The sequence below is a fragment of the Arvicola amphibius genome, chromosome 4 (assembly GCF_903992535.2).
Source record: "Arvicola amphibius chromosome 4, mArvAmp1.2, whole genome shotgun sequence".
Lineage (NCBI taxonomy): Eukaryota > Metazoa > Chordata > Mammalia > Rodentia > Cricetidae > Arvicola > Arvicola amphibius.
This window is the reverse complement of record NC_052050.1, coordinates 5,063,704-5,090,831: the sequence shown is the minus strand read 5'-3', so window position 1 is coordinate 5,090,831 and position 27,128 is coordinate 5,063,704. Positions and strand designations below refer to the sequence as shown.

At 51.8% G+C, this 27,128-nt stretch overlaps 1 protein-coding gene across 1 annotated transcript; it reads right to left on the bottom strand.

Moving 5' to 3' along the window:
• Nucleotides 1-1,361: 1,361 nt before the first annotated feature.
• Mxra7 (matrix remodeling associated 7) lies at nt 1,362-26,467 on the bottom strand. Its single transcript, XM_038327274.1, has 4 exons — nt 26,192-26,467; nt 16,106-16,169; nt 11,832-11,925; nt 1,362-2,549 (listed from the first exon to the last, which is right to left on the bottom strand). The coding sequence occupies exons 1-4, from the start codon at nt 26,465-26,467 to the stop codon at nt 2,435-2,437; spliced, it is 549 nt and encodes a 182-aa protein (XP_038183202.1). The 3' UTR covers nt 1,362-2,434.
• Nucleotides 26,468-27,128: the final 661 nt, after the last annotated feature.

Sequence of the window (27,128 nt, the reverse complement as noted above, 5' to 3'; positions counted from 1 at the left end):
GTGAAGGGGGCGGGCCAGCACGATGCCTGAATGTTAACATTCCCACCTTTTGCTTATTATAAAAAGGTGGGGAAATTAAACGGGATACCAGGTGGGACAGGGATAAGGCGCCAAGTTCTCAAGACTGCTTCTGGCTGACTTAGAGGGCGTTGACCATCTTTGGGGGACCTGAGAAAGCTGGGGTGCTGGCGATGTCCTGGGGTAGTTGGCCGTTTCCCACCAGCCTTATGCTTCTCAGCGGCTCTAACGGTAATACTCTTTCTTGTCTTGACGTTTGAGTTAATAGGATTTTCCTCTTGGTTTCAGGTCACAGGGTGGAATGAATGTTTTGTGTTGTCTAACCAATGGCACCAGGAATGTTTAAGAATGGCTCCTGAGAGCTGGAGAGATGGCTCAGAGGTTAAGAGCACTGACTGCTCTGCCAGAGGTCTTGAGTTCAATTCACAGCAACCACATGGTGACTCAGAACCATCTGTAATGAGATCTGGCACTATCTCTTGGAAAGTGTATATATAATAAACAAATTAAAAAAAAAGAATAGCTCCTGAGTCTGCGGACATTTTTATTTGTGTGTGTGTGTGTGTGTGTGTGTGTGTGTGTGTGTGTGTGTATACATGCCCCATATGAGTGTGGTGCTCATGGAGACAAGAAGATGAGGCTTCTACCCTTGCAGCTGGAGTTACAGGAGGGTGAGAGCAGCCGGACATGGGCTGTTGGAACCGAAGTCCTCTGGAAGAGCAGCAAGCAGGTGTCTGCACTCACATACATGTACATGAGCACACACACAGACACACGAAAAAAAATAAAATCTTGGTTGGGTGTGGTAGTGCACACCTTTAATCCCAGCACTCAGGAGGCAAACAGAAGTGGGTGGATCTCTGTGAGTTCCAGGACAGCAAGGGTTACATAGAGAGGCCATCACAAAACAAAACCCATTAAACTTGCCAGGTAGTGAACTTGGAAGGCTAGGGCAGGTGGATTTCTGCCGAGTTCGAGGCCAGCCTGGTCTACAAAATGAGTTTCATGACAGCTGGAGCTGTTTCACAAAGAAACCCTGTCTTGAAAAACAAAACAAAACAAAACAAAACAAAAAAACAAAAAACGGGCAGTGGTGGCGCACGCCTTTAATTCCAGCACTCGGGAGGCAGAGGCAGGCAGATCTCTGTGAGTTCGAGGCCAGCCTGTTCTACAGAGTGAGTTCTAGGACAGGCTCCAAAGCTACAGAGAAACCCTGTCTCAAAAAAGAAAACAAACAAACAAAAAAGACCAATAACAAAATAAGATCTTTTTCTATATTGTTTATTTGAGACAGGGTTTCTCTGTGTAGCCCTGGCTGTCCTAGAATTTGCTCTGTAGACCAGGCTGGCCTTGAACTCATAGAGGTTTGCCTTCTTCTGCATCCTGAGACTGGGATTAAAAGTGTGTACCACCATAACTGGCTAAAATAAAATAAATCTTTAAAATATTAATTCTGCTCCTCATAGTTTGAACTATATCTTTATATTGATTTAGTTTTGTTTTAGCAAATAAAAGTCGGTCTTAAGCGCTCTCCCGCTTCCTGTCCTCAACACACCCTTGATTCGGTTTGCTCAGGCTATGAACTTTCTGGCACAGCGGGGTGACAGGAAGTAGGACTGCTGGGCATGATGGAGCTACTGTAGCTCATTCCCATCATCACGGAGCAGTCTACTCTGCCACGCAAGCATTATTCTAGGGGACACTGGAGCATTTCCCTGGATGCTTTCTGGTCCTTTCTCATTTTCTAAAGGCCTTGTAGTCTCACCAAAGGTACGGATCACGCTATCATCCTGGGGTAGCAGGTAGGGGGAGGAGGGGATGGAACGTGTTCTACCCCAGGTCCTGTTGTGTGTTTTATTCTTTCTGCCTACAGTGCCCAGCTTGTGCCAAACTCGCTCAAGGCATGGCTGTCCTGGAGGTGAGCATTGGCAGTGGCAGCTACTGCTGACCCCACTGTTCCGTCCCAGGGGAACAGCTGAGCCTTTCAATCAGACCATCTGCTGCCACCCCAGATACCTCCAGAAATACCCCTAGGGCAGAATGAAAAGTGTAGGGTTACTAGGTAACACCCATCACCCCTAGAGCACCCCATATTCTGTCTACACAGTGTGCTCAGGGTCCGAGCACCAAGCCCTCGTCAGTTCCCCCGGACCACCTGCCCTAGGTCTGTAGAACATGATATAGCTGGAGCCTCACCAGTGAGCTGAAGCCAGAGGTTTCCTCCTCTGAAGAAAACAATGCCGATTTCCTCAAATAGGACATCAAAATTACAGGGGCCGGGCGAATCCTTACACAACACACCACGCTATCTGTGTTTACGAGACAGTCCTTCGAAAGTCTGGGGATCGCAACTGCCAGGACCAAGTCCCTCCGGGTTGTCAGGATGTCCCGGGTCACGACTTGCTGGGCCACAGGCCTACATGTCATAGAGCCGGAGCTGCTCCCGCACGTCGCCGTCAGACATCTCACCAAACGTCTCCTTGTTGTCTTTCATGAGCTTGAAGATGGCAGCCAGCTGTTCTTTCTGCACTCTGTTGAGAAGAGAGGATGAGAGGAAAAGGCACTCCCGACGGAGGGCGGGGGTGGAGTGGGGTGTGAGGGTGGAGGGTGGCGTGGGACCTGCGCCAGGTGGAGACTCACTACTTTTGCTTTTCAGTGGAAGACCCGCTTAAAATGCAGGAGATGGTTTGCGTTAAGACTCAGCCCTAAAATCCTGGGTCTCAGGTTCACTGTGCCTCAGTTTCCTCGTGGGGCCTACAGTTGATTTGCATCTCACAGTGAGGTAAGGACGAAGAGACCCCTGTCTTATTAAGTGGCTTGAGGTGCTGAGAAAAAATGGGTTAGGAGCAGGCTTTTAGACAGATGAGCGAGAAGCGACCGAGCAGCGAGGGAAATGGGGGCATACAGATGTGAGCATACAGATGTGTAGGCAAGCGTTCTGGGTGGTGGAGAGGGTAGGTTAAAATTTACCCTCTGGGGTTCTGCTGCCTAGAGAAAGAGGCACTTTTCCTATGTACACAGAGTGGGTGTGGATGCAGATGGACCTCAGTGTTGACCTCTGTGGCCGCCTTGTGGTTTATGACATTCACCATACCTCTGACGAGCACAGAGTGACACCCATAGCAAATATCAAGGATGGGCTGAACAGCTGAAGCCAGGAAGTGTGTGGTCCTGCTTGTTCCACTGCATGGCCTGCCCTGTGCTCCTCAGCTTGACTGGCCACTGCATCCCGGCTCTATTTTGCTATCCTGATTTCTTGAGTCCATGACACTCGATTGCCTTGGGGCCTGAAGAAAACTTGAGCCACACTTGCAAGCTAAGACCTCAGTCTTCCCCAGGGCTGTGGGTGCTGCAGCTACGCTGTGGGTCCATCATAACCAAGCAGGCTTCAACAAAGCTGTCAGCCACTGGACTGCGCCATAGGCAGTCATGATGTGTTAGGACTTAGGGTTTTCCTCTTTTCTTTTGTCTTTGATACAGTCCCCACTTTGTAGACCAGGCTGGCCTCGAACTCACAGAGATCTTCCTGCTTCTGCCTCTGGAGTACTGGGATTGAAGATGTGTGCCAGTTTGCCAGTCTAGGCCTTGTGTTTTTAATGGAATTCCTTCTACTGTAAGTTCTAATTCCCACCCTACCAAGATCCTCCACTCAACAATCCATTTTCTGCCTACCCCAGCATCTAGAAGTTGGAGTCTTGATGTCCCAATTCCTAATCCTCCTTTGTCAGCATAAGCTAGGTCTATAGTCAATTCCACTGTAAGGGGAAGAGGGGACATGCAGGGTGGACTTTGTACCCCACTGTGTGAAGGTGTGGGGAGCAGAGGGGGTTACTGAGAACCATGGATAAAATCACTGTCAGATTCAGAGAGTACCGTGATGTGGGATTCCCCTTTGTATGCTGTGAATGCCACTGGTTAATAAAGAAACTGTCTTAGGCCTGCACAGGGAATAGAGGTAGGCGGGGAAAACTAAACTGAATGCTGGGAGGAAGGAGGCAGAGTCAGAGAGAAGCCAAGGAGCTGCTGCTGGGGATAGACATGCTGAAACTTTGCTGGTAGGCTGAGACCTCGTGATGATGCACAGATTAGTGGAGATGGGATAAATTAAGATGTAAGAGTTAGCAAATAAGAATATAGAGCTAATGTGCCAAGCAGTGATTTAAATAATATACTTTCTGCGTGATTATTTTGGGGCTGAGCAGCTGGGAACAAACAAGCGGCCTTCCTTCACACAACAAATTGGCAGCGATGTGGTTGGCTAAAATCTACTTAAAACCTGAGAGGGCTTGAAAAGGAATTCTAGACACAAAAATACAGAGTTTTAACAGCCTCTTGCTGTTTGCTGGTGGTTTGGCACAGCTCCTTTAAGAGAGGTTTTCCTGATTCAGTGGTAGCAGGAAAAAAAAGCCACGGTTTTGAAATGGGACTTTCTGGGCCATGTTGCCAGCACAACCTCTGATTCTTTCAGGAGACCAAGCATTTGAATGGGGTTTGTGAGCAACGTGCTATGGCTTTCTTGGTGGCAACATGGACTGGCTTCGTGCCTAGAGAAGGGGCAGTATGCATGGCTCTCCAGGCAGCAAGAAGCTCCACCATGCTGGGCTGGGCAAGCAGACAGTGGGCAAGCAGGCAATGGCGCCACTTAAGTTCATAAGAAGGGCTTAGCATTTTAAGAAGTGCTCCTGGACAGTAAAGAATTACAGATACACAATAAAGATAAGTTCGGGTGGGAAAAAAACCTATAAATGGTTCACAGTGTTGGATTAATGTATGTAGGCTTAGAAGAGAGAAGAAAAGAGTATAGACAGTTATAAAATGAAATAAATGATTTTTTAAAGTAGTTTTTAAAGAGACAGAGTACAAATATAGATTAAAAGGAATAAAGAAAAATAAGCCATGTAAAAATAGAAAATTCACAGAGAGTCTAGATTATATATATTATTGTCTTTTCTTTGAATTTTTTTGACTGCAGAGAGACATTTGATTCTGGGAATTGCTAAGCTAAACCAACATATATACTTTAAAGGTGTCTTGGTTTCAAAATATGGATCTAAGGATATATTGCTTTGGAAAAGACGTTCTTCTTGTGTTTCCACGGAGGATGAGAACCTATGGGTTCATTCCAGGCTAATGTGGTTTGATGCACCAAGACCCCCTGAAAGGTTGCTGTGAACACCCCCCTCAAAAATTACTTTGCCCAACTGCTGACTGAGATGAACCTAGCACACAGGATATACCATGAAAGACCTGATTAACAGTGCCCCCAGTCAGCAGGAAGAAGTCTAGAGAACTACGCTTAAATTCCCAAATACTGTTTATAAATATTTCTTTATATTTAAAGGGGGATATGCTATAGAGATTTGCATTGGTATGGATCTTGGTTTATTGATACAAATTTAAGGTCGATTTTGTTATACTGTGTATATGTATTTCTGCTCTTGTTTTAAGGTATTGTGTTTGTCCAGCTCATTTACAAATGTAATGTATAATTAAGAAATACAAGTTAATAGATAGTCATCTTTAATAGTCAAGCTTCTAGTCATGTTAGGTTTCCTAGATATATAGAAATATATTTCAGTTAGACAGGCATTCTTCAAACCTTTCAAAGACCTTTAGAATATGGCATTTAAAATGTTCTAAGAACTTAGGACTTTCCATGACAGTGAAATACACCTGCTCCTGGCAGCACCAAGCTACTTCAAGAGGAAGATGGGCATCAAAGAGGCTCCTCACGGAGTCTATTAGCCATTTGGGCAAGAAACTGCTCTTGCCTGGACTGCTTTATGAACTGGACATGCAGGACAAACAGAGAAATGACTGCTGAACTTGCCTAAAGATGACACCATCCTTCAGGGTTCCTGCTTCATGAAACAGTCTGCCAGACCTTGTGGTGATGCACAGATTAGTGGAAATGGGTTAAATTAAGATGTAAGAGTTAGCCAATAAGAAGCTAGAGCTAATGAGCCAAGCAGTGATTTAAATAATATAGTTTCTGTGTGATTATTTTGGGGGGCTGAGCAGCTGGGAACAAACAAGGAGCCTTCCTTATTACAGTACTGTCTCTTAATGAGCTGTCCATAATGTTTTGGTGGCCATGATAATTGTGTATTTATCATAATTGTCATTATAATTATTATTACTATTATTAGTTTTCAGATTCTAGGTGGGGTGTTGAGACGGTCTCACTGTGTAGTCTTTGCTAGCCTGGAATTCACTATGTAAACTGCACCTCTAGGTACTGGGATCACGGTTGTACACCACCACCACCCCTTACCCACAGGGCTGTGGTATTTACTTATTTGTCTTTGTTTTCATTTGTTCAGGAGTTTATCTACATGTATGTGTGATGTGTGTGTACCACATGTTTGCCTGATGCCCTCAGAGGTCAGAAGAGGGAACTGGATTCCCAGGAACTAGAGTTATGGATGGTTGTAAACCATCATTGGGGTGCTGGGAAGAGACTCGTACCCTCTACAAGAGCCAACGTTCTTAGCCCAACACCCATGTCTCCAGCCTGGGCTGTGTACGTGGAATCAGGCATGCATACAGCCTTGTGCGCTGCTGGAGCATCAAAGGCATCAAAAGGAGAGGTTTAAAGTTTGTTTCTAAAGAGGTCTTTCTTAAACAAAGCAAACTGAAGAAACACACAGTAACCAAGGTCCTCTGCTTAACGTTTTATTGGCCAGAACACGGGCTGTACACAGCGAGCCCAGCCGCCAGGAGTGTGAGGGGCTTGTGGCCCACAAGCCATGCTCAGGTGTCCACGCGAGCCTAACTAACGATATCCAGAAGTCACTCCTCTGTGTGGAGGAAATCCGGCCTAGACAGGGACTTCACTATTGCTATTTAGGAACGAGTGTGACCGTTGGTCACGTGGCTCTGTGTCAAAGGCATTGAGCTGTGTCTGCTGCTTTGTTGCCTGCTCAACCCTAAGCTCTGAACCCAAGTTATCAGGCTCAGGAGAAGGCTGCCAGGAACACACGGCTTAGGAGTTGATGCTGGACATTTTTCCAGTTTTCTATTAAATAAATGGAAAGTCTTCTAAAAACTCAGTGCTTTAAAAAAAATGTTTTCGTCAACAAGTCTAAGACTTCAGAGTCGTTTGATATATAGTATAAATACTGTCAAATATAAAATTCTGAAAAACTAACTAATCTGGGACCGCTGGTTGATTATCTGGTGAGGTTCAAAGTCATCCAGGAATAACCTAGAAAAGGCGCAACCCAAAAGTCTACTCGAAGCTAAGACGGCTATTGCGAGCAAAGTGGAGACTAAGCTGAGCTGGTAAGAACACTAGTAAAAAGGCCTTAGTACCAAGAGGGTTAGACCCAAGACTCCCGGGATGAGAGTGGGGGCAAAAAGGGAGGCCACGTTAAAGCCAGTACCTGGCATGAATCATTCCTGCCAGAGAGAAAGAGGAAAGCTCCCCCACCCCGCCCCAGGGGTGTGTGTGACCATCTCTAACAGCGAGTGAGCACCAGTGGGGCTTCTCCTCGCTTGCCTGTCACTTCTAAAATCTGGGGGTTTGGTTTCAGTGAGAACAGAAGCACAGGTTTGTGAACGGGGTGTGGGGAGCAAACATGGCTGGTAAGAAAAACCCAAGACCCGAGCCCATTCTTGGCAAGTTGTCCCCCCCTACCCCATAAACACCTCTGAGCAGGGCTCCCAAAGATCTTGCTAGCCCAAGGGAGCCCAAGATGGGTGGGGGTATCAGTATGTCAGCAAATTTGCAGGCAAACTCTCCCCCACCCCAAGCCTGCATGGACTCCTCCCTGGGGATTTCCTTGTTTTGTTTTTTTGTTTTTTGTTTTTTTTTTTTTAATCAAGCTTTTAAGATGTAAAAAAAAAAAGGCAAGAAAGCCTTCAGGAGGAGGCTAAGGACACCTTCGTTATTCTTCAGTTCTGTAAAGAGAAATAGGGAGAAAAAGATCATGTATCTTGCTCGGTTTACTTCAGAAGGAGCACAGGACAGGAAGAGTGGGCACAGGGGCTGGAGGGGGATGGTTGGAATCGCAGAGGCCATGACAGACCAGCAGTTTGCTCCACATACTTTGCAGTGACACAGGTTCCATCTGTCTCTCTCCCGCCTCCTAGCAACCCCCGGCCAGGCGGCCACCAGCCACGTCCAGCTTCTGGGTATAGAGTAGCTGGGCAGTGAGCTTGCTGATCCTTCGCTATGTGGCTGATTACACTAATGACATTCCTATGTGGGTAATTTTTGCTTCCTGCTGCCTGGGTCTTTGTCTCCTGTGAGGTTGCCCAGGAGGATCAAAAGCCTGGATACCTCTCTGAAGGCGAGTGATCTTAATTTTGTGCCTTTTGCGCCCTCTCCTGGAAGCTGAAGTCAATGCATACTTTCAGCCACTGGTTTGATTCAGGAAGAGCCAGAGCCGTAGGTAGGGCTGGCTGAGTTCCCACCTCCCTTACTAGCCCAATATGCAGTTCGAAAACCTCCTCTGAGGTCCTGTCTATTTCCACGAGTCAAAGCTTGACAGTCCTTCAGACTGCCAGCCTCAGCAGTGTGGGACCTGCCAACACAGCCTAGCATACAAGCTGGGTTCCACTTTCCCTCTGGAACAGCCAGGTGGGATAGCCTGCCAAGCTGTGGAGTGAAAAGCCTCTTCCCTAGGGGGAGCTGTCAAAAGCCTGAAAGCCAGGGATCCCAGTCACACAGAGGGAGGTGGCGCCCCCAAGAGAAGCTTGGGGGGAGGCAGGGATAGAGCCAATGTGGGGAGTAGGGGAGGCGTGTGCATGTCCATTGTGAGGGAACTAGAACAAGGTTAGCGTGCACAGCAGCCAGGACTACACCACTTGCTGCCTGGCCACTTCCGGGCGCTGGACAGGAGTTCTGTCTGGAGCAAATCCGAGGGCAGGAATTCTCAGCTGAGATCGGAGAACCTGCTGGGACCTCTAGCTTCCTAACTGCCACTCCCCCAAGGACCCGTGAGCAAGCCTGGGGAGAGCAGAGCCAGGAGTCACTGCAGAGCTGGGTTCTAGGTGCAGCTGTGTTGGTGATCTGGCTGATCATTCAAGACACGGAGGCAGTGCGGCGTTCACCCGTTAACCAGGCTCCCTGCATCAGCCTAGGAGCAGACAGAGGCTGTCTGGTAGGGACGGAGCTGGCAGGCACCCTGCCAGCTTGAGGATGGCTTCATTCATTTGATAGTAACATGAATGGGTTATTGTTATTATTAATAATAATTATTATATCTTTACTTGTTTTGTGTGGATGTGTGTGTCTGTTGTGGAGGCCGGGGACAAATCACGGGAGTCACTTCTCTCCGTTCTTCACGTTAGTCCCAGGGATCGAACTCAGGACGTCAGGCTTGGCAGCAGACACCTGTACTCCCTAAGCCATCTCGCCAGTTCTACAGTTGTGCTATTTCAGGGGACCCTTCTAGGGCCATTCCCCAAACTCAGCTGGGTCCAGGTCTGTGTTGTAACTGCCATCCCTCCAGAACGCAGAGACAGAAAGTCGAAGCCAAACTGAACAGCCTCTGTAACCCCAAGCATCACGAGGCAGAGGTGTGGTCGGGGGTGGGGAACTTCAGCTGGGGCCACGTGCAGGGGTCGGCGGGAAGCAAGCAAATGTCAGATGGGGCAGGCATGTGAGAGCCACGGGAAGCGGAGCATGCTGGGTAGGGAGTGGAATGAACATGAACTCAGGCCCTGCTGGGACCTCCACCAGCCCCTCCTGCACACAGTGAGGACTTCCCTGTGCAGAGGAGGAGTCGGGGACTCCTTCCTCACCCCAAGAGCAGCTCCTGGGCAGCTCCTAGGTCTCTAGCCCACAGAAGAGCCAAACATCAGTGGGTGGTCTGGAGTCCCCTGGAGACTTGGAAGCTAAGGCCCTCAGGCAGTGGGGAATCTGCTGTCTTTGAAATGACACAGAAGTGGCCTTGCCTTTTCATTTCCTGGCCTCAGCTCTGAACACAGGGGCAGTGGCAGACTCCAAACTGAGGCCTAGCTGCCACCCAGTAACTGTGAACACAAGGGACGGTGGTAGGTCTCAAACTTGAGGCCTGACTGTTCTGCTACCCTGACAGCCCCTCAGGGCCCACAGTGCATCGACCTGAGAGGACTGGATGAGGCTACAGTGTTGCCAAAGCCCCATCCTCAGAAATGCCTGGGCAGAATGGGGTTCAGGCCCTCTCACCTCTCCAGCCGGGGCTGAACCCTCACAGGATTGGTGGCAACACCTCAGCTCTGCCACTAGAGTTTCAAAACAGCCTTGGACAAATAAGCAAATGCGACCATGTCTGTCTTCAGCAGGGATTGAGCGACAAGTGGCCCAGGCCTTGGTCTACAGGCCCCACTCCTGCCTGCCCTGCAACACAGGAGGGATTGCAAGCCCTCTCAGGGGTTCCGCCATGTACTACACAACCAGCTACCTCTCCTCTGGGTGAGACGAAGCCACATTGGCCACCTCACAAGAAGTATGTACATTCCCATAGCACCCTGGGTCTCAGAGATGACGGTCCCCCCTTAAGTATACTAGCACCCAAACTAGCTGGACCCCTTAGGTCCACCAGGGACTTGAACTGGTCCCCAGAAAAGGCTCTTTTTGTGTCTGGGATTCCTCGTGTACGGAAGAACAAGGCAGGTCCAGATGGGACGAAATGCATTAACTGGTTATGGAGACGGTGGAGGAGGAGGATTTAGACCACGTCAGTGGCGTTGGGGACACATTAGCAGACAACGTGAGAGGAAACACGGCTAGTCTACGAAACCAACCTCCTTACCACAAGGGTTTGCAAGGACATTTGTGGCCCAGGACTAAAGGACTCGCTACAGGGAGGTGAGGTCAGAGGTCAGCTCAATCCTGAAATACAAAGGTAGCAAATGGGGTCACAACAAGAGGCAGCGTCCTCATCCATGGAGTTAGGGACTCGCATGGTAAGGGCTTCTTCCTGCCCCCGCCTACCCTGACATCCCTGTGCACCCGGGGTGAGGAGGCTTCCTGTGAAGTCAGCATCTTGGCAGGGAGACAGGATCTTGCAAGCAGTGTGGCTGTGACACTTGAGGGAAGCTGGGAGCCCTGGAGCAGCCCAGAGATAAGCCCAGAGGTAAGCACTTCGGCCTTCTACTCCTTGCTTGCGCTCATGAGTCGGGGCTAGTCCCCCACCAGCGCCTCTGGGTGCCAGGACTAGGAAATGGTGCTGCTCTCAATGAGACTTGACTATAGCGCAGCAGCTCCACTCACACCGCTGGGGGTGGGACAGCAGGTGCACATGGCGGGGGGGGGGGGGGGGCGCAGCTGGGCTAATGCAAACCCTGCTCTTCCTGTGGCCACCTTGGCCACGCTATTGCTTCACAGCCCCCCTCAGTCACCCATGCAGTCCAGATAAAATGTTGAGGGGAGCCCGATGGACACAGTGGGGGCTCTGGTGGGTGAGGGGAGAGCGGCCTGATTCCAGAACCTAGAAGTCACACAGCTGCCTCGAGCAGTGCAGAGCGGAGCTGTGTGAAGCGGAACAGATAGAGAATGACACCGCGGGTGGGGGCCAGGAGGAGGGAGGATGCCAGATGGATGAGCACCAAGAATCCCGCTCTGTCCTCAAGTGACAAATTGGATCTGTCAGAGGCTCCACGCATAAGGGACTAGTGAGGCTGCTCCAGGCCCTTCCCTGGCATCTCATGCTCGCCCCTCTGTGCTGCCTGCCCCAGGGGAACATCGTCCCTTGACTGAGGCTGGCTGAAGATTACCAGGACAAGAAAGGATGCCCAGGCTCACCCCTACACGAAGGGAAGAGGGCATGGTGGGCTGGCTCCCCCTGCTCGGTCCCTCCAACCATGTTCCAGAAGCCGCCTACCTCTGCTCCTCCTCCAGCTCTTCTTTGGACATCATGCTCTTGTACTGGCTTCCCCTCAGCTGCCCAGGGCTGTACTTAAAGGAGAAGGCCGCTCCTGTGGGGACAGCGGGCAAGTTTAGTGCCAACTCTGGGAGCTAGGCTGTCCCGATCGGTATTCAGTAAAATCTCCTTCCACAGTTAGTTTTAGTTTATTCTCCCTACCTCTGCCTGTGCGTGTGCGTGCATGTGTGCACATGTGTGTATGTGTGTGTGTGTGTGTGCACACGCGCATGTGCACGTGTGTGTAGCTGGGGGTTAAACTCAGGGCCTTGCACATGCTAGGCCAGGCAAGCATTTTTCCCTGAACTCCATCCCCAGCTCTCCCTTTGTTCCTTTTCAAAGAAACAGTCCAGCAACATAGCTCATGGTCATCAAGATGATTCATCATGGGTCGATGAAAACAAACAAAAAACAAACAAAAAAAATTGGTGGTGGCCATTCACGCTCTTAATCCCAGCAATCAAGAGCCAGAGGCAGGTGGCTCTCTGAGTTCAAGGCCAGCCTGATCTCCAGAGCAAGTTCCAGGACAGCCAGGGCTACACAGAGAAAACCTATTGTCAGGCCAACAAGCCACACGCACAGCCCTTAGAGCAGCCTGAGTGCAGCCCAGCTTCAGAGGGACCACACACTCAGTGACATCATCTTCTCACCCCAGCACCTGACCCCAGGTTCATCCTATACTTTTTATGAATTCCTATAGCTTCCTACTCTTCCTGCTCTTTTTTTGTTTATTTGTTTGGTTGGTTGGTTGGTTTTGGTTTTCTCGAGACAGGGTTTCTCTGTGTAACAGTCCTCTGCATGACAGAAGAGGGCACCAGACCTCATTACAGATGGTTGTGAGCCAACATGTGGTTGCTGGGAATTGAACTCAGGTCTTTTGGAAGAGCAACCAGTGCTCTTAACCTCTGAGCCATCTCTCCAGTCCCCACCTTGGTCTTTAATGGGGTCAGAGGGAACGGAAAGGGGCAAACAGAAACCATCCCCTGTGCTGCTCTATCCTCCAAATGTTATTCCCTCCCCCAGTATGGTTTAAGCCAGCCCAGAGCTATCTGCCCTTCTCTGAGCCAACACTTCAGCTGTTTGCCTGCAAGGCTGCCCCACCCCCACCCCAACTCCCGCCACACTGGCCTCCCTCAACCCCAGTTTATGCTGATCATACCTATAGCAAATGCCATTCACTTCCCAGAGAGCACATGGGTCCCCACACTGGGCCCCAGGGACTCAGATCTTCCTTTTCTTCTCCTAAGCTTGGGACAGCCAGGCCCAGTCTCTCTGTCCCTCCCCCTGAGTTATCAGCAATTGAAGGCATACATCAGCCCTGAGATGGGATGCAGAAATGAACAGGCTTGGCGGACTGCCAGCGTCTACCAGCAGCCTCCAGTGCCTGCAGACTGTTAGAAAGGGCAGATCTGTAGGTTCGAAGTGTGTGTGTGTCGGGGGTGGGGGTGGGGGGAAGGGGTTTGTCAGCAGAGAAGGGCCAGGGCATGTGACAGAGCACCAGCACAGATGCTGGGGTACCCCAGCAGAGGGAGGCAAGGACTGCAGGTTAGCGTGGGAAAGTGGGGTGTCCTGATGAGAAAGTCTGCTTGGAAGCAATGCCCTCAGCGTCCCTTAATCCAGCCAGCGTCTGGGAGACTGAGACTGACGGGCTGGCTCGTTTCTACTTAGGGAGGTAGAAAGGCTGGGGTAGGAATAGCGGGCTGGCTGGCTTCTATCTAATGCCTAGGAGGGTAGAAAAGCCGGAGATGGTGACAGCCCTTGACACTGCTATCTCCTCTTCCAGCTGCTGTTCTAGAACTTCCTAGTGTCTCTGAGACACCTCCACATCCTCTCACAGGAGGTGAACTCCCCACTCACATCATGAGAAACACGGATGCTACCTGGAAGAAAGGCCTCTGGGATTAGCATTCTCTCCTGGCTCAGAGGAAGAAGGATCTGGAAATTATCTCAGAGCCCAAACATCCTGCAGGGGCCATGTTGTCCCCTACATCAATCCTCACTTAGGAGGATTGGGGTACTCACTATCTAGCTGCCCAGGGCAGGAGCCTTCCTCAGGAGGCAATCTCTACCTTTCACAAGGCCTGACTTGTGTCTCAAATCATTCCACAAGCATTTAGAGAGCGTAATTTCAGGTGCTGGTGATCCCGCAGAAACAGGAGACAAACTCACACAAAGAAACCTCAAATCAACAACAGTTGGCCCTAGGCAAGTGTGGCTGAGATGGGAGGGGGCGGGTGTGGTGGCATACATCTTTACTCCCAGCACTTGGGAGGCAGAATGCTGTGAGGTTCTAGGCCAGCCTGGTCCACATTAAGCTTTGGGCCAACTCTACAGAGGGTACAGGACAGCAAGGTGACTGTGGGTGAGTCAACGGGGTTGTTGTGGTTGCCTGGGCTCTTGCTGGGGTGAGGTGGTGGCTCTGGCGGTCTGAGGCAGAGCTGAACCGTCCTTCTCAGAAAGCCTCCCTCTTCTCTGCAACCTCCCCCTCCATCTGGGTCATCGGAACCAAGAGCTTTTCAATCCAGTCCAGGATGTGGACAGATGAGGCTGGAGATCAGGAAGCTTGCCTGAGCAACGCCAATCTGCAGCAGAGAGCTGCAGCATTCAGACGGAGGAGCTAAGGAGTGGTGTCTTTGTCTATCCCAAAGCCCTGAATATCCTGCATGCCAAAGAGGCAGCTGTCGCCTGAGTTTGCAGACAACCTCCACGATGGGCCCAAAGAACCTCGGCTTTCGGGTGCCGCAGTGCAGCTTTAGAAAAACAAACATCAAAAGTCCTGCCAGCTTGGTGCACGGCTGGGCTCTGGTTTATGGGACAAGTCTTATTAGCTTGATGCTCTTCCAGCCCACCAGGACGGCCCGCTGACGCAGGCTTTAACTTAATCATACGCGGTGGGCCGAATCCAATTTCATTAGAGCAGGAGGGCTGGGTGTGAGAGCCCCCGGGGAGTGCGTATGGGTGGGGGCTTCCTCTTCCAGGCCTCGTCAATCTATGAGTCACTTGGGGAAGTCATTTTAGCGACACTAATCAATTAGCCTGGGAGGCTGAGCTGCTTACTGCAGAGGGGGTGCGTGGGGGATGGTGTGCTGGGGGGGAGGGTCAGAGGGGGAACAGCCTTGCTTCCTCTGACAGCTGAGCCCACTGGCCTTTCTCCCTCAGCCTGGTTATGCAGGACATTAGGATGGGGGCTGTCCAGGACAGCAGCTCAGATGAAAAGGTAAGAACTCAGCAGCAGAAAGGGGGCTGAGTACAGGGTTTGTGGATGGTGGACGTCAGCAGAGTTAGGAATGGCAGCTGGTGGGTCTCTCTGTTTGTACCCAGGGGCCCCCAGACTTGTTTCAACCTCCCTTCCCATGTTCAAGTCACTAACAGGACCTTAGAACCTGTGCCAGCAGGGACAGACTCTTGGGCTATAGTTACTGCTAGCTTCTAACTCGATGACCTAGGAGTGGAGAGCATGGGCCTGGCTGGCCAGGGGTTGGCATCCTCACCTACCACCGCCTGTGCCTGAGCACCTTAGGAGGCTGTGCCCACAGAAACCCACAGCTCTGCTCACTCTCGGAGCCTCATTGCCACTGACACCCACAGGAGCCTCAGTTACAACATTCCTGAACCCCTGCTCCCCGACACTCCCGTTAAAACTGCTTTTAAAAAAAAAAAAGAAAAAGAAATTATCTCTGTGCACTCACTGTACTGGTCTGATAAAATTAACTGTTTTGTTTTGTTTTTCTCCAGCTTCTATGTGAAGGAAATAAAATGTGACAGAGCAACCAGTCTGTCTGTCTATGACACATGGGAGCCTCTTGGTTTCATATGTTTCCGTGGCTCTCTCTCCCATCTGAGCCACCCAGAGCTCAGGAGAAACAGCCCCTGGGAGACTTCCCGACAAAATACACCGGAGAGAACCAACAGAAAGACAGGCATGGTTGGGAGAGGGGAGAAGAGACCCGGCAGGGAGGGAGGGAAAGCCAGAGAGCTTCTGCCTCTAAGGGAAGGCCTCCTGCACCCAAGGACTTGTTTTACAGATGGAAAAGCCTGGACCAAAAGTGCAAAGGAGGGTACGCAGGGAGGCAAGGGATGAGCGGAGCCTTGATGGGATCATCCTGTAGCCCCTCTCCCTCCATCCACCCTCAAGTCCCTGTGGTCCCCCAGTTCTCCCATCCCACAGCCCCCAGAGTGGTCCAGTGAGAGCCAAAGACTGCAGCCTCATGGGAGTAGGTGCCGCTCACGCTCACCATCCTCTTCCTCGGGTTCCTCAGTGGGCGGCCCCGTCTCACTGTCTGAGTCCTGCTCTTCATCCTGCAAGACAATGGCAGGGGTCAGTGCCGCTTATGTAGCTGAACCCTTTTCTCTCTCAGGAGAGGGTGAGATGTGGGCTGGGGGAGGTGGCTCTCTAGAGACTACCTCCTAAATTGGGGAAGATGAGTGGGGAGGGAGTGGGGAAGGCATCTCCAAGGTCAGTGTGAGTGTGTCCAGCAGCTGTGGTGGAACCTGTGGTATCAGGGCAGAGTCAAGGTGAGGCGGAGTAGATAGAGGACCCTGGGTACCACAAGCCCTCAACTTAGGCCATTCCCAGGTAGTGCATTTTGCTAAGTGTCCTGGAACTCCCACCCTCACCTTAATAAGTAAAGAGAGACACCGAAAAATCTGGCTGCACTACCTAGGGCCAAAGCCAGCTCAACAGCCCAGCTATTCCGAGAGAGTGGCCTTCTGGCTCCTTCCAGTGTTATTTTCTGTCTCTACTCAGTGCAGTGACCATTTACCCAAAATTGGAACTCCACCCCCTTAGCCTGGTCTCTCCCACACATGGATTCAATAAACAGATGGCTGTGAGAGACATCCCATCCCGTCCCGGGATGGCCTTGGTGGAAGGCAGGAGTGACTTCAACTTCAGGAATGTTTGAGGATGAGAGAGCCATGTGATCGGCGAACTATGTGGAACTGGAGGGTGTGGGGACGGCATCAGAGGCCCGAGGAACTGTGGCTTGGAAGCCTGGCAGGCCAGGGTGGAAACTTCAGGTTTGAGGGGGAGGGCATGGGTAGAAGTGAGCTGCCTGCAATGGAGACAAACACTGATGTAGGTCTGGGGTGCCCCAGTTACCCCAAGAAGCAGTCAGCCTCCGTAGGAGGAGGCTCCCCAACAGAACAGCAAGCTGAGCCTGGAAATACAGCTTTCACAAGGCCCGTGACGGGAGGTCACAAGAGGCAAACTCTTGGGCCTTGAGTTCCTCAGGATCTAGGGCCAGTGTCTACCACTAAGCAGAGCTCGTAGACTCGGTGCTGGTTATGTGGAAGCCATGCCTTAGCACAGGCAAGGATGTGTCCTGGTGGGTCAGACGTCTCAGTTTTGCAAAGCAAAGTATCTTTGTAGCTAAGGGAGGTGAGCATGTCGGGAAAGGAAACGCCCCGTTTAATGCAGGGGACTCACTGCGAAGGATCTGTTGTCTAGTCTAGAAACATCTATCTAGGACTTTTCTACAGCAGTGCTTCACTAAGCACACTTGGCTAACACGATCTCCAAAATGTCAACCAGTCCAAAGTCACCAGGCATGTATACCACACAGGGCACAGAGGAGGTGTCAGCACACCCTGGCTATGAGGGTCAAAAGAATTTATGAGGGGGCTTGGGGAAGCAGGCAGAGTGCTCGTCCAAGAAACTGAGTTTGGATCCCCAGAAACCATGGAAAAGGAGCGCATGGTTGTGCGTGTCCATAACTCTAGCGCCGGGATGTGTGGGGGAGACAGGCAGATCTTTAGCGCTTACCAGGGAGACAGCCTGCGCAACTGGTGAACTCTGGATCTAGCGGGAGATCCTGTCTCAAAAGATAAACTGGAGGTGGTGTCACACACTTTTAATCCCCAGCAGTCAGGAGGCCTCTGTGAGTTCTTGGCCAGCCTGATCTACATGGTGAGTTCCAGGCCAGCCAAAGCTACATAGCGAGACTCTGTCTCAAAGATAAAATAAGGCCTTCGGAATAGGGCCATGCACGCGCACACACACTTGTGTGCGTGCGTGTTTGTGTGCGAGTGTGTGCGTCAGAGAAGGATGCCAGGTGGCCTGTTCTAACATTCCATCTGTTCCCGTCAGACGGGATCTCTCACTGAACCTGGAGCTAGGCTGGCAGCCATGACACCCCAATGATCCTCCTGTCTCTGACCCCTCAGTGCTGGAGTCATAGGTGTATGAACACATGTTGTTTTTACATGGATGCTCGGGATTCGAACTCAAGTCCTCATGTATGTGCAGCAAGTGCCACCTTCCCAGTCCCTATCCTTATCAGAGAGAATCCAGACATAAGCAGAGACACCACACACACAGAAGATAGAGGGACGCTCCAGAAGAAATGCACCCTGCCAACCCCCTGGCTTTGGGCTTCTGCCCTCAGAGGAAAAGTAAACTGCTGTTGTTTAAGCCCCCAGCTCATGGCATTTTACTGCAGTGGTCCTGGCACACCCACAGAGCCGGCTTCCAGGGACAGCAAGCCAACCTCATGAAAACTGGGGGCTGTGACGTCATACAGGCTGATGTCATACAGGCTGATGTCATACAGGCTGATGTCATCCCCCAGCAGGCCTGGCTGAGGCCCCAAGCCAATCGCCTCACAGGTAGCTCTGCTGTCGCTACCTTGCCTGCTGCTCTCTGCAGTGTGCTGAAAATACCCCAGTGATTGTGGGCCCAGTATAACTGAGCGGATAACTCTGTTTCAACTGTTCTGAGTTAATTTTCCACTTTAGCTTCATCCAGAGGTGGCAAGAGACCGAAGGTCTCCATCTAGCATTCCCAAGAACCCACTGCAGAGGAGGATTAGGCAGGCTTCTGAATGATTAGGGCAAGGCAAATGTGTTTGTGTGTGCGCGCGCACGCCCATCTGCTGTCCCAGGAGATGCCTTTGCCCTGCATCCTTCCAACAGGATCAGCAGGGACCCTGTGGCTAGCCACCAAAGCTAACCCAGGGTGTGATGGCCTGTACTAAACCTGCTGCTCATCTGAGTTGACTGACTTTTGACCGCGGCAGCTGGGCTAGGCAGGTGGAGCTCAGTCAATTCCAGCTCTTCAGGGGGATCTCCTGAAGGAGAGGTAAAGCAGGTAAAGCCTGTATGATGTCACAGCCTCCAGTTTTCATGACGGGGCACCGGCTAGGTGTACCAGTCTTTAGGGCCTGCCATCAGCCCTCTGTCATTCACTCATAGGTTCCTTGACTCCCTCTGCCTGGCCAGAGTCTCCCAGATTACAGGGCCTGACAGCTCAGAGCTGTTTGGGTGCCTGGATCTGTAGAAGGGTAAGAGGGGCCGAGGTTTCCCCATGTGGGACAGCTCTCTTTTTCTCTGTGCTCTGGGCTCCATGTCAGGTCCAAAAGGGAGGAGAGTTCTTAGCACTTCAGCAGATACCAGAACCCAACATAGAACATGCGTCAGTTTCCCCTTGAACGCTTCTTGCACTGGGGAGCTCACTCCCTTACGGAGCAGTCTACTTCTGGGGAGCATAAGACAGGGCTGGGGAGTAAGTTCTGCAGCAGGGGATGCTAGGTAGGCTGTAAGCAGGGAGGGGAGAGACAAGAAAACTGAACCTGCCTTTGGCAAAGAGCCAGCAGCACGTTTTTGTTGGATGTTTGTGGGTTTTGCATGCTCTTTATTGAAAAAGACCTCATGGGTGTCTGCTGTCCAGTGGACATGTGGCAGGAGTGGGGAAGGGGTGGAGAACGTGGTGGGCAGGGGCCTGGTCTCGTTCTTGTGTGCAGACATTCCTCTGCACAGACAATGTGCTCAAAAATAAAAGATGACCTCATCCTGGTTAAGTGCTCCGAGGAGAGCCAAATAGGATGATGCATGGGAGGGAGAGAGAGCCGAGAGGAGGGTGACGTGGTCAAGGGCACGGAGACAGGATGTGCACAGGGCTTGTATAAAGACGTAGGCTGGTTGTACCAGGCAGTCAGTCAGCATGAGTGTCCAGACCTGGGCCTGAGCATGAGGAATACACCAGAGGCCTCAGTGGGGACAGTGAGCCTTGTGATCAAGGTCTATCAGCCTCGGAGGCTAAAATTACCCTGCTGCAGCAGAAGCTGTGGAGGGCTTCAAGTAAGGAAGCTGGGATGTGGCTTCTGGGTTAATGAAAATCCAACTCGGAGCTGGTGGAGCTAGGCAGCCTAGGGAACAGGGGCAGCAGATAGCCTGCAAGAACACAGCACGGAATAGCAACCAGCAAGACTACAGGGGAGCTGCTCCCTTGAGAGGAGGCTCTGGGAGACAGGCAAGAGGGCAGAGAAACAGAGGAGAGCAAGACAGGCCTGGGCTTCGGGTCTATGCAGTGTGGGCAACATGGGGAGAGGAAAGGTTTGGGGAAAAGGGCAGACAGTGACAAACACCTGAGGGGAAGAGGTGTCCATCCGCAGGCGATAGGAGAGGGCGTCCTTCACTACCATCAGGGCAATGGTGGCTGGGGTGGTCTAGAGGGCAACAATGGTGGAGCAGGTCCAGAAGACCTTTGGTTGATAGTCTACACCAGAACCTTTCCAATAGGGTGAGGGGGACGCCAGGGGGAAGGAAGAAATCCCAATAACACACATCGGGTAAGGGGCTAGCTTACAGCACAGGAGAGGTGGGGGATGGAGTCGGAGAAAGGAGTCGGGGGACACGGGGGACACAGACTGAGATAGAAACAAACCAACACACTATTCCTTTAGCTAGCACTCCCACCCTGACCTTATCCTGTTCAGACATCCAGTCCAAAAACACCATCCCCGGCTCAGCACTGCCCAGTCAAACACACATTTGCCAGCCTTAAGCAAACTCACTCAAATGAGCAGGCGCAGCAGACTCAATCCCATCAGATTAACAGTTGGGGCAATGCTCCCATGAGCGGGTTTAGAGGACACCAAGAACTTCATAACACCAGAACGAGACAAACGCACAAAAGCCCCGTGGGCAGAAGTCTGCACAGTACCCAACCCCAGGGCAAACGTTGGGCTGAAGCCCGTCCCCCACATTTCAAAATAGAAAGAAGAAAATCAAGGAGGGATTGATGAAGTCGGAACGAAGAGGGCTTGGAAGTGCAGTCATTCATTCAGGAAAGCCAGGCGGGAGGACTGGTAAACAGAAAATAACAGAAGGTCGGGCTGGGCTGTCACTCAGTAGCTTCGGGCACTTGCAGGTTATGGTCCAGGTTCCATCACCAGTAGGCTTGTGCCCACACACAGCCACACACATACACACACACACGCATGCATGTGCACACACACAGATACACACAGGGTAGGTAGACAGCTTTTAAAATCTCTTTAAGGCTTTAGCCAGAGAAGCCAGTTTTGGATTCCCTAGGCGTGGGAGTCGTGGGTGGTTTGGCCTGGAGAGACTTGCAGACTAGCAGCCGAGCCGATACTGCCAGTGGAGGAGGTACTTGAAATTTATCTCCAGCCTCTGAGTCCTCAAAAAATACGAATCTACCCAAGAGAAAGGCTATTTCAGGAACTCCCCTTTTCCAAGGTTGGGGTTCTGCAGTCTCTGCTCTAGGTGCGTGTGTGTGTGTGTGTGTGTGTGTGCAATTAAAATTTTAGGGGCTAGAGAGGTGGCTCAAAAGTTAAGAGCACTGGCTGCTTTTTCAGAGGACCACGGTTCAGTTTTCTGCATCTACACGGTGGCTCATAAACTATCCTTAACTCCAGTTCCAGGGATCCAATGTCCTCCTCTGACCTCTGAGGGCACTAGGTACACACATGGAGCACAAAAAAATACATTCAGGCAAAACACTCATACATCCAAAACAAATAATTTTAAATTTAAAAAAAATTAATTATTATTATTGGGGGGAACCAAGAGTTCAAGGTCTCTGGGTAGTGGTGGCACATGCATTTAACCCCAGCACCTGGGAGTCAGAGGCTGGTGGATTTTTGTGAGTTCGAGGCCAGCCTGCTCTACAAGCAAGGCTACCTTTGTCTACTCAGTGGGTTCAAGACACCCTGAAGCTATATAAAATCCTGTCTCAGTACAACAGATGTGGCATGTGACTGGGTGAGATGAGATTGGAACCCTCATAAATATACAAGACACCACGGCAGTCCTCTTCTCTGCCATGTAAGGACACAGCTGGAGATAAGTCACACGCGCAGGAGGTCTCCCCAGAGTCCAGCCTGCTGCTTCGAGACCTGAGCATTCCAGTGTCTAGGAATCCAGGAGTCAAAGGTGCAACGAAAGCCACCCGTTAACAGTGTCTTATCATATCAGCTAAGGTGATTAAGACAGGACTGGCCCCACAGGACAGGAACTATTACGCGTCTATCTGGCCCTCTCCTACCTGTTTTGGTAAGAGGACAAAATGGGACCATCTTGGGACTGCTAAATCAGATGAGTTCACAGGGAAGGGCTCAACTGTCCCTCGATCACTATGGGAGGGCCCGATCTGTTAGCTTCCAATGTCAACAGGGTTTGGGGATGGCAGGGTCACAAGGTGGAGCTCGGAGCAATACAGTGAAACCCGCACGCTTCTCACCTAGACCCACCCTTCTGCCTTTTCTCTCTGTGTGTCACACTGTGTAACTATTTAAATCTAGACAGAGAATTTCCACCTGCAGGCTGCTGGGACGACTTCGTCATTAAAGCACTTGCCGCCAAGCCCAACGACCTGAGTTTGATCCCCACAGGTCATCCTCTGACCTCCATATGTGCACCGTGGCTCCGAAACGAGCATTCACGTGAAATAAATAAGTGTATTAATAGAGAATTTAAGCATGTATCTTGTTAACAATAGGTCTCTCCTTTTTAAGTGCTAGGAATCTAACCCACAACCTCATCTAAACCAGACAAGGGCTTTACCACTGGGCAACATCCCTAGCCTTCTAGGTCATTTTTCCATATAAACCTAATAATGTCAGTACTGCACGCAGGCCTTGGGTTCCACTCCAAACACCATATACACAAAAGTCCCTACTCTGGACTGGAGAGATGGCTCAGCAGTTAAGAGCACTTGATGCTCTTTTTTTTTTTTTTTTTTTTTTTTTTTGGTTTTTTGAGACAGGGTTTCTCTGCAGCTTTAGAGCCTGTCCTGGAGCTAGCTCTTGTAGACCAGGCTGGTCTCGAACTCACAGAGATCCGCCTGCCTCTGCCTCCCGAGTGCTGGAATTAAAGGCGTGCGCCACCACCGCCCGGCAAGAGCACTTGATGCTCTTGCAGAGGACCTGGGCTATGTTCTTAGAACCCACGTGGTGGCTCACAACCATCCCTAACTCCTGTTCCAGGGGACCAGACGCCCTCTTCTGGCCTTCACATGTAGTGCACACACATGAATGCAGGCAAATAGTCATACGCATAAAATAAAAATAAATGGATCTTTTTTAATAAGCCCCTACTGTGTGTTTATTTTTGTTTTGAGTGCTACGCTGCCTCAGCTGGTCTCTGACCCCTGGATTCAAGTGAGGCTCCCATCTCGGACTCCCAAGTAGAACCAGAACCCACATGCAAGGAGGTCTGACTGGGGCACAGACTAAGCGTCTTGTTGAGTCACTGGACCAACCCTTGTGCCATGGCTTCTCAGGGACTCTTCCCATACGAACACGACCTTGCCGGGATGCTGATATCGCAGGAGACCTGGCCATCCTAAAACCCCAGCATACACATCAGCGTCAAGAAAGCTCTGCTCCCTAGCTCTAAGAAGGACCAACTTCTGTCTGGACACAGCTGCCTCATAGTTCTGGGCAGGAACTAGGTGTGCCTGCCCACCATGCTTCCCGCATGCCCACCCAAAGTAATCCCCATGAGTGAGATGAAACACATTCTAATAATATGATCCTACCTCTCGGAGTCCCTGCCCAAGACTGTAAACTGCTGGGGGGTGGGGAGGCAGACCGACCCTCGAAGGACGGGACCTCAGCTTGGCTGGCCTCACGCCCACCCACCCCCAACCCTGCTCCCCGAATCCCCACTCGGGCCTCAGTCTATAACTGTCTCGTCCGGCCACCTGGTCCCTGGCCTAGAGGGCACCCAGCCTGCAAGGAGGCGGCTGCCCAAGTGATCTATGCAGCAGCTGAAGGCTGCCTCCCGGACTCCAGATCCTTCTCAGTAATCAGCTTTGCGAGGCAGAGCCTGCAGCTGCCACAGAGAGCCAGGCCTCGCTGGGAAAGGAGCAGACTGGATTAGGAGGGAAGAGGATGAGGTAGGGAGAGGCGAGTTAAGCCTCTCAGGGACAGTGGCTCCGGCCAACAGAAGTGGGGTGGGCCCTGATCCACCTAGAGACCATGAAGGGAGCCTCCATGGAGGGCATCATCCGATCGCAGCCTCTCATCCTAACCCGGGTTTTCTTCCCTAGGGCTATCTCCCCCCCCTACACACACACACACACAATGTGAGCATCAGAAGAAAGAGCTGGAAACACTTAGAAATGCCCGAGTCCATTTTAAGACAACTTCTAAGTCACTACTTCTAACACTGACACCCGCGACTGGAAGGCGTGGAAGGGACACACAAAGGAGCCTCTGTCTCCCAGGTCCTCACCTGGGACTCTGCCCACTTGACACTTCTGGCAGGAGTCAGAGACCAGGCTCACAGGTGATGGGCCTGACCTCCAAAGGAGAATACTACCTTACTGTTGGGTGGACTCCCTCAGGACAACTTGGCTGCCATTTTGAACTCCCTGCACGGTACCTCGTCCTCCAAAGTATCCACTAACCTGGGTGTGGTGGCAAGGCCTGTAATTCTAGGATTTTGTTTTGTCTTGTTTTTCTTTTGGAATGGGGGAGTCTCATTATGCAGACCAGGCTTGATTTGAACTCACAGGGATTTGTCCTCCTCCGATTCCTGAGTGCTTAGAATAAAGGTGTGAGTCATCAGGCTTCGGGAAGCCGAGGCAGGAGGATTTTGAGTTTGAGGTCAGCCTTGAGTACATAGTGGGCTCCAGGCCAGCCCAGGCTACATGTCAAGAATCTGCCTCACCAACCAACCAACACCAGAAAATAATCCAAAATGCCCACTTGCGTTAATTATATGAAGGCCCCTGTTTCAATACTGTGACTGACCCTGTTACAGGATGAGTCTCAAAAAACCTTGTAGAACGTTTCTTAAGAAATTGCTCTACTCCAAAGGACCAAGATAGGACTGCGCCCATAACAGACACCTTGGTCTAGACGGAATCTAGAGGAACAGTTTAAAACAGCTGGTGGAGGAAGCCGAAACGTCCTGAGAGGAACCCCAAACCCCACCTGCCATTTACCCCGGGGTCTGCGGGGTCTGCGAGCCTCCAGCAGCATCCTGTTCTCCCTGGGTTGAACACAATAGCGTCTCCTCACAGCCGGCTCTGGGCAAGTTAGAAGCCACTCTAATGACACAATTAGTCACCCACTTGTCAAGCAAAGAGCCTGATAGTAGGGGGTCTGGCAGACTCAGCAAAGAGAAAGGCCTGGGCCCGGTCTCACTGCCGCCTCCTCTGTCCCAAGGGCTTCACTCCGTGTAAACCATTGTATCCAGCAAGGGACAGAGGAAGCACGGGCAGATATGCTGACCATACACGCCAGCGCCAGCGCAGCTTCCACGAGCCATCCTGTCTTCAGGGTGAAGAACAAAGTGTTAAAATCTGACTGGAGACCAGAGTGGGTGGCCTGGCCTGGAGCTGTGAAATCCCAGTAACCTCGGGCAAGCCAGGATCCAATCTACAGAGCATCAGAGAATGAGCAAAGGGCGGGATGGGTGCCCTGAAGGAGGCCTAGTCAGCTGAGGGCCGGCTCCCGGGAGCTGGGGACGGGGGTGGGGTGTGGGGTGGGAGTGCAGAAGGGGGCTAGAGCTTCTTCTCGTACCTTTTGTTCCACACCAGGTGGACTCATCTGCAACCAGGGGGTGGGATTGAGGATGTCATAGCCTACAAGCAGTTTGAAAAACGAAAATGACATAGTCCCAGTAAGTGCTCTTCCTTTCAGTTCAGCCCGCCCGACCTCACACAACGCCCACATTGCCTCTGGAATCTGGATTTCAAGTTGACCTAAAAGACGGGCAACTTCCCTTCTCGCACACCCCATCCCAAAGTAGTGTGTTGTCGAGAGTAAGCCAACTCCAATGCAGATCTTGAAGAAGGGCACGTGTCCGTAGGTTTGGGCACGCGTGGGCAAAGGCGGGGAGAGAGGAGGGTGCAGAGCAGAGTGTCAACGTCCGTGGGTGGCCCGGGAACGCCAGAGAGGGGAGGAAGGGAGGGAGAGAGGCCAGATCCACTTTGGGGGAGGATGGAGCGTCCCTGCTGCTGGAACCCTCCTTTCCTGCCGGCCGCTGGTTCGGCCCTTCCTGGGGAGGTTCAGCCGGCAGGCTCGTAGGTGTCCTATCGAGGACCCCAAGGTGAACCCGGTGCGTACCTGCCTCCCCTCGTCCGCCGGCTCCTCCGCCACGGGCTCTCCCGGCTCCGCCATGCGCTCGGGCTGACGCGGCCCCGCGGGTGCGGGCTCCGAGGCGCTGGGCTCGGGAGGCTCAGGCGGCGCCGGAGCCCCGGGGGCCTCGGTCGGGGCCGCGCGTTCCGGGGCCGCGGCCGAGGCTGGGGCCGCCCCACGCCGCAGCAGCAGCCAAGCGAGCAGCAATGCCAACGCCGTGGCCAGCGCGGGCAGCGCGGCCAGCAATTCGGCCGGCGCCTCCATCGCGCCGCGGCCGCTGAGTGCCCGCCCGCCGGGACCCCGAGGGAGCCCGCCGCGCCCCCCCACAAGGCCACGCCCCGAGGCGGAGTCCCGTCCAAACCACGCCCCCTCGCGCTCTCAGGGTGCCTTGGAGTCCGGACGTTGGTCCAGTCCGCCTCTCGCTGGTTGATGCTTTGGGGCACCGGCTTTGCTTCATGCTTGCTGAATGGGGTGAAAGGCTCATTGTTCATCGTCTTTAGATTTGGCTTCATTTCAGCCCTGTGCAGAAGTACATCTTAGAGGTGGTGGTGCAGACCCCTGATCCCGGCACTCGAAGTGGGTTGGGTGCAGGAGTTCAAGGTCCTCTCGGGTACAGAGTTCTGGGCCATACAAGATTTCATCTCATAACAGCAAACACTACACACAAAAATACTCATCTTGGGGTACCGGTGATCTGGGCCCTACGGGGCAACTTGTGGGGGGCAAGTCCAAGAAGGCTTATGAAAATTGAACACTAATTCCCTCAAAAGGAAAACAAATCAAAGCGGGAGGTGGTGGCTCTCGCCCTTGATCCCACAGCCCAGTACTCCAGAGGCGGAGGCAGACGGTTCTCTGCGATTCAAATGCAGTCTGATCTACACAGCAAGTTCCAAGTCAGCCAGGGTTGCATATGAGACCCTGTCTC